At 52.2% G+C, this 17505-nt stretch overlaps 1 protein-coding gene across 1 annotated transcript in view; it reads right to left on the bottom strand.

The window, feature by feature from the left end:
• Positions 1-482: 482 nt before the first annotated feature.
• The window catches only part of asap2b (ArfGAP with SH3 domain, ankyrin repeat and PH domain 2b), a 24611-nt gene continuing 7588 nt past the window's right edge, over positions 483-17505 (bottom strand). The window contains exons 2-28 of the mRNA XM_036550166.1: positions 16260-16332; positions 11711-11856; positions 11326-11400; positions 9783-9832; positions 9533-9662; positions 9226-9311; positions 9051-9126; positions 8852-8938; positions 8632-8735; positions 8188-8257; positions 7606-7693; positions 7265-7313; positions 6684-6850; positions 6362-6495; positions 5806-5903; positions 5217-5406; positions 4642-4727; positions 4008-4123; positions 3645-3712; positions 3287-3394; positions 2675-2921; positions 2239-2379; positions 1972-2137; positions 1808-1866; positions 1507-1586; positions 1002-1121; positions 483-800 (exon numbers count right to left, since the gene is read on the bottom strand). Coding sequence (XP_036406059.1) covers positions 726-800; positions 1002-1121; positions 1507-1586; positions 1808-1866; positions 1972-2137; positions 2239-2379; positions 2675-2921; positions 3287-3394; positions 3645-3712; positions 4008-4123; positions 4642-4727; positions 5217-5406; positions 5806-5903; positions 6362-6495; positions 6684-6850; positions 7265-7313; positions 7606-7693; positions 8188-8257; positions 8632-8735; positions 8852-8938; positions 9051-9126; positions 9226-9311; positions 9533-9662; positions 9783-9832; positions 11326-11400; positions 11711-11856; positions 16260-16332 — 2889 coding nt within the window. The 3' untranslated portion in view covers positions 483-725. The remainder of the gene's footprint in view (positions 801-1001; positions 1122-1506; positions 1587-1807; positions 1867-1971; positions 2138-2238; positions 2380-2674; positions 2922-3286; positions 3395-3644; positions 3713-4007; positions 4124-4641; positions 4728-5216; positions 5407-5805; positions 5904-6361; positions 6496-6683; positions 6851-7264; positions 7314-7605; positions 7694-8187; positions 8258-8631; positions 8736-8851; positions 8939-9050; positions 9127-9225; positions 9312-9532; positions 9663-9782; positions 9833-11325; positions 11401-11710; positions 11857-16259; positions 16333-17505) is intronic.

Here is a 17505-nt window from a genome sequence, read left to right as displayed (position 1 = left end):
CAATCCCTCCTCTTCCCACAGCGATGCTCTTCTTTCCTGAAGGAGTGATAACCTCAGGGCAACTAACCCCCCCACACCAGACTGCTAACCCCCCCACACCAGACTGCCAGAGATGGCAGGATGCTTCCAGCGAGAGCGCACTCAGTGGGACACGGCCCTGGGTTCGAGGAATTCCAGTGGAGAGTCCGGCGAGTAATGTCTTCATGTATAACGTTTCTTTCTGTTAAAGCTTTCTTTTAACCAGGCGAGAACGTTAGCAATAAAATTCTGTCTTTACTTGAATAGAAATCCCAAACATAAGTAAGCATGCATAAAAATACATGCCTCATAGTATCACTTTTGCACAGTAGTTATTGATCAATTTCACACTTTAACTGCTTGAAGTAATTACTTTGGTTAAACTTTGATAAAACTTTTTCTCTTATTTCTTTTCAGGTTTCAAACCAGAACAGCTTAAACAAGTAAAAGTGCATTATCTTGCATGAAAATACAGTCTGTGATCTTTCTAAAAACTATACTCTGAGGGGGAAAAAAACATGTTCCCAGAAGCCTGGAGTGCGGGGTCAGCCCTCCGGTGGCTTGCAGAGGAGTGTCTGTAGGTACGCAGCGAGTGTGCAGTGTTACGCAGTGAGTGTGCAGGGCCGGCAGTGTCACGCACACCCTCCTGCACACGCACACACATTGGGGCGGAGGATAGCACAGGCCCCGCCCAGCTTTCCTATTGGTCATTCTGTGATGAAGTGCACAAAGGTGACGGGGAACACGCCCCTCCTCGTTGGCTCTCCCTCCACGTGGCCAACCTGGAACACAGCAGGAGGGCGTTACCGATGCGGTCACTAATGAAACCAATCAGACTGAGGCTGATGCTGCCTCCTCCTGGCAGACACAGGTACTGCACATGATGCAGTCACCGGATACGCACACACAAACTCCAGCCAGTGAAACTGTGACTGCCTTAGACCTTAGACAGTAATCTCACTGACACAGACTCCCGTACTCACCCACCACTCCTGGTCCTCTTCCCCCTCCACCACGATCACCTCTCCCTCTGAGAATGTGAGCTCATCAGGGTTATCTGCCTCGCAGTTATAGATGGCTTTCACCCTCTGCGGCTTCTGCTTCTGAAACAGAGAAATAAAAACCCAAACCAATGCTGGCAGACAGACAGACAGGCAGACATAAGTCTGGATATCTACTTCCTGACCACGTGAAACTGTACTGATCTGCACAGAAGTTTATGACAGCAGTGTGAAAATATACCTCTTTTCACTTACATGCTAATAACCCAAACTAGCTGTGCCTTTCGCTCTTAGCTTCAGTTTTACAGTGTTTTTACAGTGGGGTAATGCTGCGTAGCTTCCTGCTCTACCCCTGGTCCCTGCTGAATTACCCCATGGTCCATATTATATCCAGGAGTTCCCTCTCTGCCTGAAACCTATAGCAACTCCAGAAGTGTGAGTGTGAGGAGGGGAGAGGTGATGAAGGCGTCCAGATTCAGGAACTCACAGGGAAGACGGTTCGAGGCATGGGGGGAGGGGGCGGAGTCCTGTCCACAGCCCTCGGAGGGGATGCAGGGGTTTCCTTAACTGCTCAGAATGACAGGAAATTACATCAGTGAAAAAATGCAAACAGCTGAGCCACCACAAAAGGCATACCTTTCTCCACAACATCATAACAGTCTGAAACGGAAAAAGCTGTGGAAACGGGACTAGACGATGAGGAGACTGAGAGTACAGCCTGTCAGTGTGATTCCTGACGCTCTCCACATGACACGCTGAAACAGGTGCACACCTTTGTTTGCACTCACCTGGTCTGTCAGCAGGGCCGGCCTTCACTGGGCCTCCTTTACTGAAGGATTTCTCTTTGCTGTAAGCACAAACACAGTGTTCCACTGAGCAGGAAGCCTCTGCGGCAGGACAGCAGCGTTACAGTCAGAGATGCAGCATGGAGCCCGGGGGCGTGAAGACTTACCTGGTGGGAGAGGTGCGTGTGGGGGCTATGCCCGGGGGTGGGCCAGGCAGCGGGGGTGGGGGCGGGACCGGTCGGACCGCGGGAACCGGCGGTGGTGGCGGCACTGGCCTGGACTTCAGCTGCTGCACCTTTGGCAGGGGTGGCGGGGGCGGGACAGGAGGGAGAACTGCACAGGGAGTGGGGGGGGGGGGTACATGTCATCACATCACCGCGGCAGAGCCGGGACTGCATGCACAGGTGGATTCTGGGAGCGGCAGCGGAACTCACCGTATGTAGGGGTCATGCTCTCTGCAGGGTAGACAATGGAGGGGTCAGAGGACGACCTCTGCCGGCCAACGACCTCCATGGAGTCAGGCTTCCACACACCTGAGCCGCCCTGCACCCCATGAGCCGGGACAGGGGGAGGGCCTGGGGGCCAGAGCGGGAGGTTACTGCTGCAGAAACAGCTACACACACACACACACACACACACACACACACACACACGCGTGTACACAGACACACACACACGCACACACACACACACGCACACACACACACACGCGCCCGTGTACACACACACACACACACACACGCGCGTGTACACAGACACACACAGATACACACACACGTGTGTACACAGACACACACACATACACACGCGTGTACACAGACACACACACACAGAAGGACCGTAAAGTTTCGGTGAATGCGCGCTGCTGACCTTTGCGGGGGGGCAGCTGAGGGGCGGGGCCGCTGGGCTGGGGCAGGGGCGGGGCTGGGGGCGGGGGGCTGATGTTTAGGAAGGTGCCGTAGGTCTCGTTGCTGATCATGCTGGGGATGAAGCCCCTCTGCCGGTCCCGCACCAGGCTGGCAGCGTCCCGCGCCAGGGACGCCAGGTTGGGCTGCAGCGGGTGGCTACCCGGCACAAAGCAGCTCACCGGGCGCTCCTCCCGCCGGTTCGGAATGGGCTGCGCGTACAGGAAGGACCATCTTATCATCATCATCATCATTACCATCATCACCCTCATTACCATCACCACCATCGCCACCATCGCCATCTTCATCACCACCATGACCATCACCGTCATCACCATCATTATCTTCATCATCACTATCATCATCATCATCATCATCACTACATTACCATCTTCATCATCTTTATCATTATCATCATGTCATCGCTTATGCACTCAGCTAAATCTTACAAGTCACTCATTCACTTGATTTCTACACAAACAAAGTAACACTTCCTTTGGGACAGTCTGCTTTAACCCTGTCTTCCTGAAAAAAAGTTGGCAGAATTCTGAACAGGCAGTAGTGAGGGCAGCCCCACCTTCTCCTCCATGTCCTCATCGCTCTCATCCAGGTCCTCGTAATGCAGCCGCCACTCGTACTCCACGTGCACGCGGGCGTTGAACTTTCCCCCCATCACCTGGGTCAGCTGTCAATCACAGCAACATTCATTCTCATTTATTAAATTTAACTTTTTATGTCACAGGAAACACAACTATCACACATAACTGGAGGGTTCAGTCCATTATTGAGCTGCAAAAGAACCCACATCCCTTTTAGTTAATTTTTAGTTAATTTTTTAGTTAATCAATCTTTGTTTGGGTTGTCAGGACTGGTGCCAGCACATGCTCTGATGTGTACACTCCCGTTCGCCCAGCACCAGAGACAGCCGCACTCACCAGCTCCTCACACTGAGAGTGTCTCAGCCGTTTGGCGATGTCCAGGGGAGTCTCTCCGGCCTCGTTCACTGCACACACAAACCAAATCAAAGCAACACATTCCTGCGGGTCGCTGGGATTTACACAGCACATCAGGCACTCTCACCCTCAGGAGACTGAGACAACTTTACATTTATTAACAAAACATCGAATTCATCATCAACCATATCACATTTATAATATAGCAGTGCACTAGAAATATATGGATTCTGATGAAGGCCTTGCTGTAACCAGGACGATAGTCCCCAGCGCTGATTACATCTCTCTGTATCTGGTCCTGCCTCCTCTCCTTCCTCCGGGTTGCCAGGTGCACGCGCTGCTCACCGATGCTGATGGAGGCCTTCCCGCGCAGCAGCAGTTTCAGACACTCGCTGTTGTCCGTCAGGCAGCAGTAATGCAGTGCCGTGCTGCCTCTGGCCGTCTGTCTGTCCAGGTTTCCACTGCCGGACACACAGGTGAGACACAGGAGAGGCACAGGTGAGACACAGGAGAGGCACAGGTGAGGCACAGGTGAGGCACAGGAGAGGCACAGGTGAGACACAGGAGAGGCACAGGTGAGACACAGGAGAGGCACAGGTGAGACACAGGAGAGGCACAGGTGAGGCACAGGTGAGACACAGGTGAGCCTCAGGAGAGGCACAGGTGAGCCTCAGGAGAGGCACAGGTGAGCCTCAGGAGAGGCACAGGTGAGACACAGGAGAGGCACAGGTGAGACTCAGGAGAGGCACAGGAGAGGCACAGGTGAGACTCAGGAGAGGCACAGGAGAGGCACAGGTGAGACTCAGGAGAGGCACAGGTGAGCCTCAGGAGAGGCACAGGTGAGCCTCAGGAGAGGCACAGGTGAGACTCAGGAGAGGCACAGGTGAGACACAGGTAAGGTAGGGGAGACACCCGCCCCCCTGCAGTGATTGGTGGAAAAGCTCGGCTGGTCTAATGCTGCGTTTTTGGGCTTCCTTGCCTGTTTTGGGTCAGGAAGTCGACGATGTGGAGGGAGGTCCGGTCCACCAGCCGCACGGCCAGGTGAAGCGCTGTCTCCCCCTGCTCCTGAGAGAGACACAGGGAGAGGCGCTGTGTCAGACTCCTGCCTTAATTACAGGGTGAAAGGGTGAAAGGTCATGCAGTGTGGAAGGGTGTAGAAAGGTCTGAATTATATATACAGTACTTCTATTATCTGAATTGCTTTTATACGTGCTGTAAATAATTAACATCTGAGGTATAATATACTACTAGTCCTTATAACTGTTTTAGAATAGAAACTATGTAGAATGTCTGATTTATATATACAAGGCTTGTGTTATCCAAACTGTTTTCATTGTGTTATTAATATCTGAGGTATAGTATACTACTGGTCATTTTCATTGTTTTGAATGCAGCTTGTATATTTTGAACCGCTTTATGTAATGCATTACTTAGCTATGCTTGAATATCCTTTACAGACTCAGGTCAGCTGTCTATCAGTGCCATTTCATAATGAGCTTAATAAAGGAGAGTTCCTTTAACCCTGCCCACTGCCCATCCCTCATCCACACTCACGTGCCCGTTGGCCAGCGGGATGGCCTCCATCAGATCCACCCCCTCGGCGTACACCTGGATGAGGGCGAAGATGTCGCGGGCCTTGACCGCGTCGCGCAGGGCGCGTAGCCGGGACGCTGCGTCGGGACACTTCTTCTCCGCGAAACGCCGCTCCGTGTACTTGGCCGTGATGAAGTCCTTCCGCGTCTGCCTGAGGGAGAGAAGGACACGGGGCGTGCGACACCGTCAGCAGGGCTTATGGGATGTCCCTGTCTGGGCCTGTGGCCTCTATTCTCTGAGGGCTGTGTGTGACATCGTGCTCAGAGCAGTGGACTCAGAGACGCACGAGTTCCCCTCTGAGAGACAGTGCTGTTGTGCTGTTGTGAGAGAGTTTTTACTGTCTAACTGCTGCAGTAAAAAACAGCAGCTGTAACAGCGGGTTACAGGCCAGCTGAGAGTAATTGTGCACTCGCACACACTCAGAGGGGTGGGACACAGGGGCGGGGTCAGCTGCTGTCACTCACAGAGGAGTGGGGCACAGGGGCGGAGTCAGCTGCTGTCACTCACGGAGGGGTGGGACATAGGGGCGGGATCAGCTGCTGTCACTCACATGTCGCTGCTCGGGTTGGGCTTGACCAGCTCCGCCTCCTTAGACAGACACGCCTCCATGATCTCGTTAAAGCCCGAGTTCCCCACGTTCTTGGCCAGCTGAGCACAAACAAGAAAATGTGAGTGCGCTGACCGTTTGGAAGCTCTGCAGACACGGGGAGTGTGGAGCTCATTCACCCGCAGCTGATTTAAGCTTTCCAATTTCCACTTTCATTATTAAATGCTGTGTTGCAGGATAAGATTAATAAAATGGCACAGTTTTTCCACTGTAGTGGGTACAAAGCGTCAAAATTACATTCTGAATTATAGCTGGATACCAAGCACAGCGTTAGAAACTTGATTTTAAAGCCTGTAATACACATTCTATATCCATATGGCGAGTAAAAATAAGGAGCTTGGCTCTGTATCAGCAACTAATACCAAACCATTTCTACATCTCACCAATGATAGAATAAAAGCATTAGATACATTAGAAGAATTGGCCTCATTACTCTCTGCAGGACAGCAAGATTCAAACACACACACACACACACACCGCAACGCCCACTTGTATTTACCAAGAGCTCGGAGGTGCCGAGGTCGTCCAGTGTGAGGGACTGGATCCGGGAGTAGTGTACCCCCATTTCACGATGGATTCCGGAGCATTCAATGCAGGTGAGGATTCCCAGGTTTGTGGAGAGCCAGGTGGGGTCTGGGCATGGGGTGTAGAGGTAGAGAGATTAGAATGGATCTGCATGTTGCATGAGACTGACTGTCACACTGAGTGTCTGAATCAGAATGTTACTGCAGACAGACAGTGTATATGAGCTAACAGAGAGAGTTCAGGACCCCCCTGGTGACCCAGAATGCACTGCTGCGGCCACGCCTCCCCTCACTCACTGGGCGCTCCGCAGTCACAGCACACATCGTTCCCCGGGATCCGCTTCACCTCCCCCACAATGGCCTTGGTCAGCTCCTGCACGATGTTGTTCTCGCCCACCTTCTGGTCTCCCTGGAAGGCGTCATTCAGAGCTTCATCCTTACTGTTCTGTAGCACAGAGACCCATCTGAAACAGCAGGGTTACAGTGCGGTCAGGGCACGGTCACCATGCGGTCAGCTTCAATCACTTCAGCAGGGTTACAGTGCGGTCAGGGCACGTCAGCTTCAATCACAGCAGGGTTACAGTGCGGTCAGGGCACGGTCAGCTTCAATCACAGCAGGGTTACAGTGCGGTCAGGGCACGTCAGCTTCAATCACAGCAGGGTTACAGTGCGGTCAGGGGCACAGTCACCACGCGGTCAATCACTTCAGCAGGGTTAGAGCGCAGCTACTGTATGGTCAGGATGCGGTCAGGACGTGGTCACCACACTACACCAAATTCAGATGCCAATGGGGAGCTAACAGAGCTAAAGTGTTCACACATACTCTTACACACACACACACACACACGCTATCCATTCCCAATAAAAGGGGATCTTACATCTGACATTCTGCCTCATCCTCTGCCTGGAAGTGGTAGGTCCTGTCATCTGTAGGAGAGAAGGCGAAAGGAGAGGCATGTCAGCATTTGCAAAGGCCACAAGGGGTGATGGGAAATGTACAAATGAGACAGGGGAGCTGGGTAGACGAGGGTCAGGGAGAATGCATTCTGACTGCTTCTGAGAAGTTCATAATGCTGAAATATACTCTATCATTTGATAAAGTACAATAAATCAATGCTGTGACCATGGTATACTTCAGACAGGAGCAGGAGCAAGGTGTTTGAACTGCACAGAAGTCTGGCACAGTGCTGGAAACAGAATCATGAATGGATCGACTCACGTGATATCAGATCAAAGCATTTTTTCTCCTCCGGGTTGCACTTCACTTGGCAGGTCAACAGATTGAGCTTAGCAGGGGGTCTGTTCACCTGGATGAGAAAGACAGTTTGTGAGAAGAAAAAAAAGCAGGTAGAACACACAATGTGTCACACACAAACAGTGCACTTTGAGCTCCTTTTCCCAGTGGTGGGTATCTGGAGATTAGCATTCAAATATTTTAATTCATAAGAAAATGTTTGACCCAGACTTGCTGCTAAATATACAACCTTTGTCCCCTGTATAACTCCAGCAGCAGTAACACACTCCTCCTTACCTCCCTGGTTACCTTGACAGAGAAATGGGTACAGGTGTGGGAGAGACAGGGATAATTACTGGGACAAAATACTTCAAAAAGGCTTTAAAACTATAATGATGGCTTGTAATCAAGCCAATCACAAGCAGGAGAGACTCTTTCACTTTTCCCTCTATTTTCTGGCTGCCACCCTTTCTTCACCACCTCCATCACTGGGTCCAGCTGCCGTGTGTCGGGATTCCCCCCCGATAGCGCTCACACCCCAGCAGAGGACACGGACAGCCCTCTCACCGTGCCGTGGGAGATGGTCAGGTACCCGTTCTTCACAGAGCATTTCCTCTTCTGCCACACCTTCCTGAGTCTGGAGAGAGAGGAGGACAGTGGACACACCCCCGAGTGACTCACTGCTCTTTCAGCCAATCACATAACACACTCCCAAACATCTATAACATTTCTAACTGAATACTAAATAGGTACTGCTGAGGAATGTGCCACTTTCCCTACCGCTACCCTGGCAAACACACCCTCATTGATTTATAGCTCCGTATTCTGCGAGTCTCATAACATGAGGCAAAAATGAACACATTTTTAATTGGACACTGAATAAATACAGCTGAGGAATGTACCACCCTCCTCATGGTTGCCGTGGTAACCACGCTCAGCTCTGAACGCTGTGAGCCCGCACAGCTGAACTGGCTCGGGAGTCTCGCCTCGCGACAGGCCCCGCCCGCTCACCCGTCACTCTTCTTGTACAGGTTGCCGCTGCGCTCGGTACCGTGCTCCTTGTTGCCCTGGAGCTGGTGCAGGCTGTAGGAGGCGTTCTGCCGTGCCTGGGAGTCCTGCCGCGGGCAGAGAAAGCACACGCATCAGCGCTGAGGGCTGACGCAGCCCAGAAAGTGCCATGGAGTAAAGACACACCGTTTTCAGGTATACTCTGGAGTGTTAAGGCTCTCACCTCCTTGGGCTCCACCTGCAGAGAGGCCTTCAGGATGTCCCGCAGCTGAGCGAGCTGCTTCCTCTCTCCATCCTGACTCTGTTTGATCTGGGGGTGGAGAATCGCATAAGCGCATCAGTACCAGGGAACACCTCCGTCTCAGACCTGCTTTTGAATCCTCCATGCAGTTAAATCTGATCAACCTCTGTGGGAATCTTACTGCTGCCAAGTCTGCGGCCAGTTTCTCGACCGGGGGTTTGAGACTTTCCACCGTTTTCAGGCCGTCCTGGAAGAAGCTGGGGACAGAAATGGGAACGATGTGGTGACACAGCTCAGACAGCACTGAAGACACCAAGACATTCAGAAGGTAAGAAAGGAAGGACTGCGTGACGTACTTGCACTGTGCATGGAAATATTTGATGAGGTTCTGGAGCAGGTCGACCCCCTTCTTGACTTTAATTTCATTCACTTTGAGGAGATACTGAAAAACAAAAGCTAACAAATGAATGATGCTTCCATCATGGCTTTTAGCAAAAAAAAAATGTCAGCCAATTTTAACATTTGATCACTTTAAGTTTGCATTCTGTACAACAAAACAAGCAAAAACAAAAAAAAAGAAGATTTGAATCATCAGACTAAAACGCAGTCCTGGCTGGTTTGTGCAGACGCCCCTGGTGGCCGGAGGTCAGAGCTTTGGCTGACCTCACACATCTGCAGCTGGAAGTACCGCCGCTCCTTCTCCATCTCCTCGGCGATCTCGCCGCCGCTGATCTCGGTGCGGATCATACCGTGCTGCCGCGCATGCTCCTTCTTCTCCTTCTCGATCTTTGCTCTGCAGGAACGACACGGTCACACAAGGTCAGCCCAGCTCCAGCTACACCAGCACACGCACACAGGCACGCACACACACACACACACACACACACACACACACACACACACACACACTTACAGTTTTGTTTCGTAATCCTTCCAGGCCTTATCAAAAGGCTTTTTCAGGTCCTGTTGGCCAGAGTAGATATGAATGTGTCAATATCACTTGAAGGAGGATGGACACTTTAGAGTGAGAGAGAGAGTGAGAGTGAACAGCAGTTAAAATAACACAGGATCACTTTTGACATAATACCGTACATCAGCACATTCAGAGACACTAACAGACAGCTTCCCCGTTAGAGCAGATTAGGAGTAGCGCACTTTCACGCCTTCTTCCTCACCCACACCACAGTGGCAGGGCTAACTTCTGCTTTGTGCCCTGTTCACACTCACAACAAGCTGCTTCCTGTAAACATGTCCCATCACCCTGCAAGCTGATTGGTTGCAGCGCTCCCTCAGTGTTCTGAGAGGATCATTCCGGGACCCATTTGGGCTTCTGTTGAGTGGTATTATGGTTTTACTTATTAAAATGACTCTGCTGTGTTGTCGGGGGTGGGGTTTGTCTCCATGGTGATGTGATGTCAGTGCGTGGGCTGCTGCTATTGCCTCCGTTCTCATCTGATGGTTGAGCTGAGACAGACAGGCCTGGACTTATTCCCCTTCACCATGGGAGCCCAGCCCCAGAGAAAGAGAGAGAGAGAGGGAGGGAGAGACAGAGAGGGAGGGAGAGAGAGGGAGAGAGGGAGAGAGAGAGAGGAGGGAGGGAGAGAGAGAGGGAGGGAGAGAGGGAGAGAGAGAGGGAGAGAGAGAGAGAGAGGAGGGAGGGACCGGGGTGCAGGGGGACCGGGGTGCAGAGGGACCGGGGGAGCGGGGTGCAGGGGGAGCGGGGGAGCGGGGTGCAGGGGGAGCGGGGGACCGGGGTGCAGGGGGAGCGGGGGACCGGGGTGCAGGGGGAGCGGGGGACCGGGGGACCGGGGTGCAGGGGGAGCGGGGTGCAGGGACAGGGGTGCAGGGACCGGGGTGCAGGGGGACCGGGGTGCAGGGGGACCGGGGTGCAGGGGGACCGGGGTGCAGGGGGACCGGGGAACCGGGGTGCAGGGGGACCGGGGTGCAGGGGGACCGGGGTGCAGGGGGACCGGGGTGCAGGGGGACCGGGGTGCAGGGGCGTGCAGCTGTTTGTGTCCCTGGTCGCTGGAGTGACAGCCCCTCTGACGGGCCCGTTTCACGAGCGGCAGGAGGTGAGCTTGTTAGCGCCGATCACCCCGGCCTCCGCAGGGCTGGTGCCACTCACAGTTAGGAGCCGGTCTGGGGTTCCGGTCTGGGGCTGGTGGGCGGCACTGAGTTCAGACAGGATTCAGCTGCTCAGCAAGCTTTCTGCCCGTCACCACTTCCCACAGCAGATGGCTTTCACAGCAGTGAGAAGGGCCTGTATGCCGGCCCTGATGGCCCACACCTCCCCCCCGAAACAGTGCTCCCAGACTGGGAGCAGACCCTAACACAGACCTCCAGCCTGCTCCAGCCTGATGCCCTGTACCCGGTCGGTCAGACGGCGGTCAGACGGCGGTAATGCTCGCAGTCGTGTTCCTGTCATACGTGGGACAGTTCAGTCTGAACTCACATACCCCTTTCACTCCTTTGAGGTCACCTTTCAGCAGGCTGTCCAGAGGGAAGGTGATGATGTTATTCATGTTTTGAACCTGGAGGGAGGGACAGAAAGAGAGAGAAGGACAGACAGATGAGACAATTTTCATGTTAGTGCAGTCATGGTGATCCAGTTATGGTCTGGAGAGAGCACAGAGGCCTGCGATAATGGACTGGAGGTGTTTCTCTGCAGTCGAGAGAGAGAGAAGTGGAAGGGAGAAAGGGAGAAAGAGACTCGGAAGTCGGGGAGACTTCAGTAAAATCATTGACCTCCACTATTTAGTAGGGATGGGGAAAGAGGTTTCAGTGGAGTATTTCTTTGCCAGGTTGCTGAGGGAACTGCAGTGCTTTGTAGTAGGGACTCACCAGATTTTTGAAGAGGGCAGTGAGCTCTTTTGTGAAGGTAGCGAACTTGAGGAAGGCTGATCCCAGCTCAGGGTCGTCCCTGCAGAGGAAGTTGTCTCCAAACTTCTCCAGGGCCTGGGAGTACTGCTCCTCATTCTCCACATGGGCTGGAAAAGCATGTCACCATGGTTACACATCGGTCACCCCACCAATCACATTCACTTAGAACAACAGTCCAATTCACACAGAAACACACTCTCATTCAGGGACACGCCCACAATCACACAGACACTCCCTCATTCACACAGACACGCCCTCATTCACACAGACACACCCTCAATCACACAGACACTCCCTCATTCACACAGACACGCCCTCATTCACACAGACACACCCTCAATCACACAGACACTCCCTCATTCACACAGACACGCCCTCATTCACACAGACACACCCTCAATCACACAGACACGCCCTCAATCACACAGACACGCCCTCAATCACACAGACACGCCCTCAATCACACGGACTTATTGGTTTATTGGTTGGGGGACAAGCCAAGGCTGCAGGTTTGAAACCTGGCTGAGGCACCTAAGCTGAACTGCATAATTAACCATCCAGATGGACAAAGTACAAAATAAAACCTCAGTTAACCCCTCCAGAAAAGAGAGTCTGTTAAGAATAGCTCCTTGGTTACCCTCAAATCACCCATCAGTCATATTCAGTTACCCTTAAATCATCTACAAATCATATTCACCGTTACCCTTAAATCACCTCCTGTCATATTTGGTTACCTTAAATCACCCACCAATCATTCTGACAGAGACAGACAGCCGAGTCCATGCAGGTAGAGAGACAATCTGCAGCTCCAAACGGACAGAGTACTGCCTACAGCCAGCGGGAGAAGCCAAACAGAGACCGATTTCACTCTGTCACATCTCAATTCCAAACTCACACAGGCGTAACTCAGGCCTCCAGAGTCCACTCCCCACACACCCGAAGACTGCTTGCACTGCAACCTGGCAGATGCTCAAAGCACACTGGCATTTCAGAACAGAATGTCCCCAGGACAGGATTCCCTCACAACCTGTAACCGCTGGCCAGGTCAGGACTATGGAGACAGCAGCAGCACTCGCATACAGCACTGCCTGCCGTCTCTGGGGATTACTTCCCCAGAGTCTGAACCCCTGGGGTTTTTCCACATGATGTAATCCCTGCAGGCCGTCACAGGATTAAAGGATGGAGGTGATTATTTTTGGTTTTGTATTATTTAAACTCTCCATTCTGTCTGTTTTATTCCGTTTCTGGAGGAACATACAATTTCCACATCCAAAGAAATACAAACAGATTAATATTCCGACGGTCTTTATTTCTCGGTGTAACACATTGTTGTGTGCTTGCTGCTTCCCTGCACCAAGGACAGTAAAACAATGGAGACGGCACAGCGATGGACTGCGGCTCACGGGTTCGAATCCGGCTCCATGCCTGGAGTTTACACAGTCCCCGCAGGTGCACGATGCTTCCCCTCAGATGCTGGGGGTCACTCCAAACCACCTTAGAGGAGAAATAAAGTGAAAGCTGTTCAATTCCCTCACGAGCAACAAAGCGGTAAAACGGGCTACGCTGAGGTAGTGGGACGGCAGGCAGTTCTTCAGCTTGGACTCCATGGCATGGCTCATACACGCCACCACAGAGAAGGAGAGCAAAACCCACGGAAAATATGAGCTCTGTTCTGCGGCAGCTCCCCCGTCTCCTCCACAGACCTCCTGTGATGCAATCAGTGGTACTGCCAGTGCATGTCAGAGCTCTGTGGTGAAATCACTGACTGCGCACTGTGTGTGAACAGCACAGGAAAGCAGCCAGAAAGCCAGGGTGTGTCACTGCGATACGAAGCAGGTTTACACAGAGGCTCTGAGTGTGGTGGTGTGGTATTTACAGATATTCAGAGGCAGCAGTGTGGTGTAGCGGTATGGAGCAGGACTGTTATAAAAGCCAGGCGTAAATGCAGAGCACTGTTCTCCATCACGGCTCAGCATTGTGTCTTTGGGGGGGCTCGTATGGGCCTGATGACCTCCCGCATGCAGATAGGTTCATAATTTGACTGCTGCTATGAACTGTAGCTTGGCAGTGTGGCATAGTGTTAAGGAGCAGCGCTCATAATCGCAAAGTTGCTGGTTGAATTCCCTACTAGGACACTGCTGTTGTATCCTTGGGAAATGTACTTAATCCAGCATTGCCTCAGTAAATATCCAGCAGTATACATGGACAACATGTAAGAACTGCAGCCTATATAAGAGCGCCTGCTAAGTCACTAAAACGCAATGTAAATGTGCAGACGGATAAAGTCATAATTACACATCCACACTGTGAACACCCTTCAATATGAGAATGCCAGTGGGATTAGCCCGCAGTTCTGTGGTTACGGGGAAAATGACAGTGGAGGCAGGGAACATGGCTCTTGCTAGTCTGGGGGACAGTGTCACAGTCCTGATGGCTCCATGTCGGGTTTGGGGCACACACATAGTTTCCATCATCTTCAGCCGAACAAGCCATTCCAAGGAGGTCACATGGCTGACTAATCAACCAATGAGAAAACAGAGCAGCTTTTCACACTTCCTGCAGTGACACAGACAGTGTGCACAGCCTTACAGAAACACAGCCTGCACTGGCTTGATCTGGCTTGCAGCTGCACGTGCGAGTGTTAAAACTTCTCACTCCAGGGAGAAACTGTGCTACCATACCTGCAGCAGTGGTGTGATGGTAAGCATTCTTTCAGCATTCATTTTACTCAGTCTTTCTGGGAACTCACGTCCTTCTGGGAATACGAGAAGTGGCTCAGTTTTCAGAAGAAAGGTCATTTCTCTCACAAACGTAGTATCCACATGAATTAGCCAACTGCCGCACCCCGACTGTCACGCAGCTAAAGCTGCCGAGGTGGTGGAGTAAGGTTTTTGTTCCTGCTGCTGACTGCAGGGGCGTCCTTCTGCCTGTAACCTGCCACAGCAGGGAGATATCATGAAAGGCACAAAATTTTTTATATTTAGCCATTTAGCAGACGCACTTATCCAGAGTGACGCACATGTGATGAGTACACAGTGCATTTGTAAAGGCCACATGGGAGATGTACAGGGCATGACTGTCCTTATTCGAACCCGCACCAGCCCCTCACACTGTACACCTGTGTGTGTTACAGTGGCGAAGGGCGAGAGCAGTCACCCCACCCGGCCTCAAACCCGGGTCTACGGGGTACCAACCATGCGACTTTGACCGCGACGCCAAAGAGCCTGGCTCCTTGGTATGGCAGTCAGAGCGCATACTCAGCCGTAGTGACAGCACTCTGTCACAGTTACACACGTGATAAAGTGCGCAAACAGGCCTCTGCCATGGTGGGGGGGGGCTGTCAGCACTTTGCACTGGGTCTGCTTCCATATGCAGTAATAATAACATCACCCTCTCACTCAGCCACTGTGGCAAAATCACTCCACACTTCATTGATAAAAACAGCGAGAGTAAAATAATAAACTGCTACGATATGCAGCAAGCCGTTTTCATGCTGCTGTAAACCAGCAGAGGCCTTACAGATGGTGAGTATGTGCAGAGTGATCACACCTCCTGCTGAGAGGAGGACAACCCGCCTGCAAACACATCCTCTCACTGCGGCAGGACGCCTTCCATTCTCAGAACACACGCGTTACCTTGACAACTCATCTTCTTGTAATTTATGTTATTTAAAACAGAATGTGTGTATTTGCTGATGGCCATCACTATCAGTGCATGTGTCCCCATGCATGTACACACCCACATATGCAAGTGTTAAATGGCACATAAAGCACCAGATCTACAGCAGACAGAGGCCTAAACCTGACAGCAATGAATACGCACACATACGTGTATATATACATACACACACACACACACACACACACACACACACACGAATGGGGCTTTGTTTCTTTGTAAGCATTCAGTGCAGATGTGGGCAGATTCAATGACATGAAGCTGGCTGTTTAGCATATCTGCCGCTCTGTGTGCTGTGGGGAGATCTGTGATTCTGCAGTGCTGATGCACAGCAAGGCTGGGTCTCTGACTGATCCTGGGCCTGCCGGGACAGGTGCCCTGCAGGTGAGTGGAATGGCAGGAATGTGGCAGGTAAGCTGCTCCCTGTGGGTGGAGACCCTCCCTCCCCCCGCCCTCTGACCCCCCCATATCACATTACTCTGCAACCAGACAACCACACCGAGGAGACTGTTTTCATTAATCCCTACAGCATACATGCTCTCACTCCACACACACACACACACACACACACACACACACACACACAATTTCTCTCTCTCTCTCACACACACACACACACACACTCTCTCTCTCTCTCTCTCTCTTACACACACACACACAGACACACACACACAGACAGACACAGACACACACACACTTTCTCTCTCTCTCTCTCTCACACACACACACACACTCGCACAGACACACACACAGACAGACACACACAGAGAGACACACGCACAGTGTAGAGCGAGTGACCAGCAGAGTGTGGGTGGTGGCTGTCCTCACTTACCCAGCCCTGAGCTGTGCAGCGTCTTGACAGACTTCTTTATTTTGTGCAGCACACTGCGGTCGCCATCCAGACACTGCAAGGGTTAAAAAAGGACGTCAGCACAATGTCACTTTAAGTAGCAGACGGGGGTAACACTCTGATAAGGAGAAGGCGAACAGGGCGGGATCTGCACTGTGATGGCTGCTCTCAGGAGTGTAGCGCAGAGGAAGCATTTCACCCAGTCTGCCATCATCACTGCCGCCTGTGTGTCCAGCATTCATGCGCTCACGCGTTCATGTGGTCATGCGCTTGTGGTGATGAGTGTTGCATTGTGGGTATGGAGGCATGAGCATGCAGGCAGAGATCTGGCACCCAGCACTGCGGAAACTCCTCTCCTTCTCGCCTCCAGGATCCAGTCGCCACAGTGACAGGTGTGATCTTCCAGCATCTCTGTGGGACTCATTATTCTGGAAGTTTCTATAAATACATACAGAACTCCCCGCCCCCAGCCACTCTGCAGGAAATGCCCTGAGCTTTGCCAAAAGCTGTCCTGGAATACCACAGGAGAATGCCTCTCCTGCTCCTCCCACTGCAGGCGCACACACACGCACACACACACGCACAGGCCCACACGCGTGCACACAGGCCCACAGACACACACACGTGCCCACATGTGTGTGGAACTCACCCCAGCTGAGCAAAACCACTGCAATGCAGGGTTTGCACTGGACCCCTCCCGCCCAGGAAGGAGTGTGCAAACACACCCACGTAACACACCTTTACAGCTCTCACCTATTTCCAGGGCAAGCACAGGCCACGAAGACACCAAACGTCTTCAGTCTCTAACCTCACATAACCAACAACAGCCCGCTTCCCCATACAGCCCAGCACCGTAAAATCAAAAGTGCAGACAGCTACTTATTTTAATTTCACTTCACCTCCGGTCAAAGCAGAGCTGCTGGGTTACAAAGACTGTGGGCTGCCGTTTGCTCTGTGGCACACTGCACTGCTACGCCCATTTCAGGCTCTCTGCTACAGACGCAGCTTCACTGCGCTCTCAGGCAGATGGTATATGAGGAACTCGGGGTTGAGCCTGACCTCTGGCCCCCATGCTGACCAGTCAGAGCTGCGGTAGCGCTTGCAGTGTTTGCATTTCTGTGTGGTAAGAGCGCTGCCGGGTTTGTGTGCGCTGTGTGAAAGAAACCCCGTTCGTTTTCACAAGCGCTGAATTTTTACGGCCCCAATACAGGACAACTTCAGCAATTGA

The sequence above is a fragment of the Megalops cyprinoides genome, chromosome 17 (genome assembly GCF_013368585.1).
Source record: "Megalops cyprinoides isolate fMegCyp1 chromosome 17, fMegCyp1.pri, whole genome shotgun sequence".
NCBI classification, from domain to species: domain Eukaryota; kingdom Metazoa; phylum Chordata; class Actinopteri; order Elopiformes; family Megalopidae; genus Megalops; species Megalops cyprinoides.
Note: the sequence above shows the minus strand (reverse complement) of the source record. Positions and strands in the feature narration are given on the sequence as shown.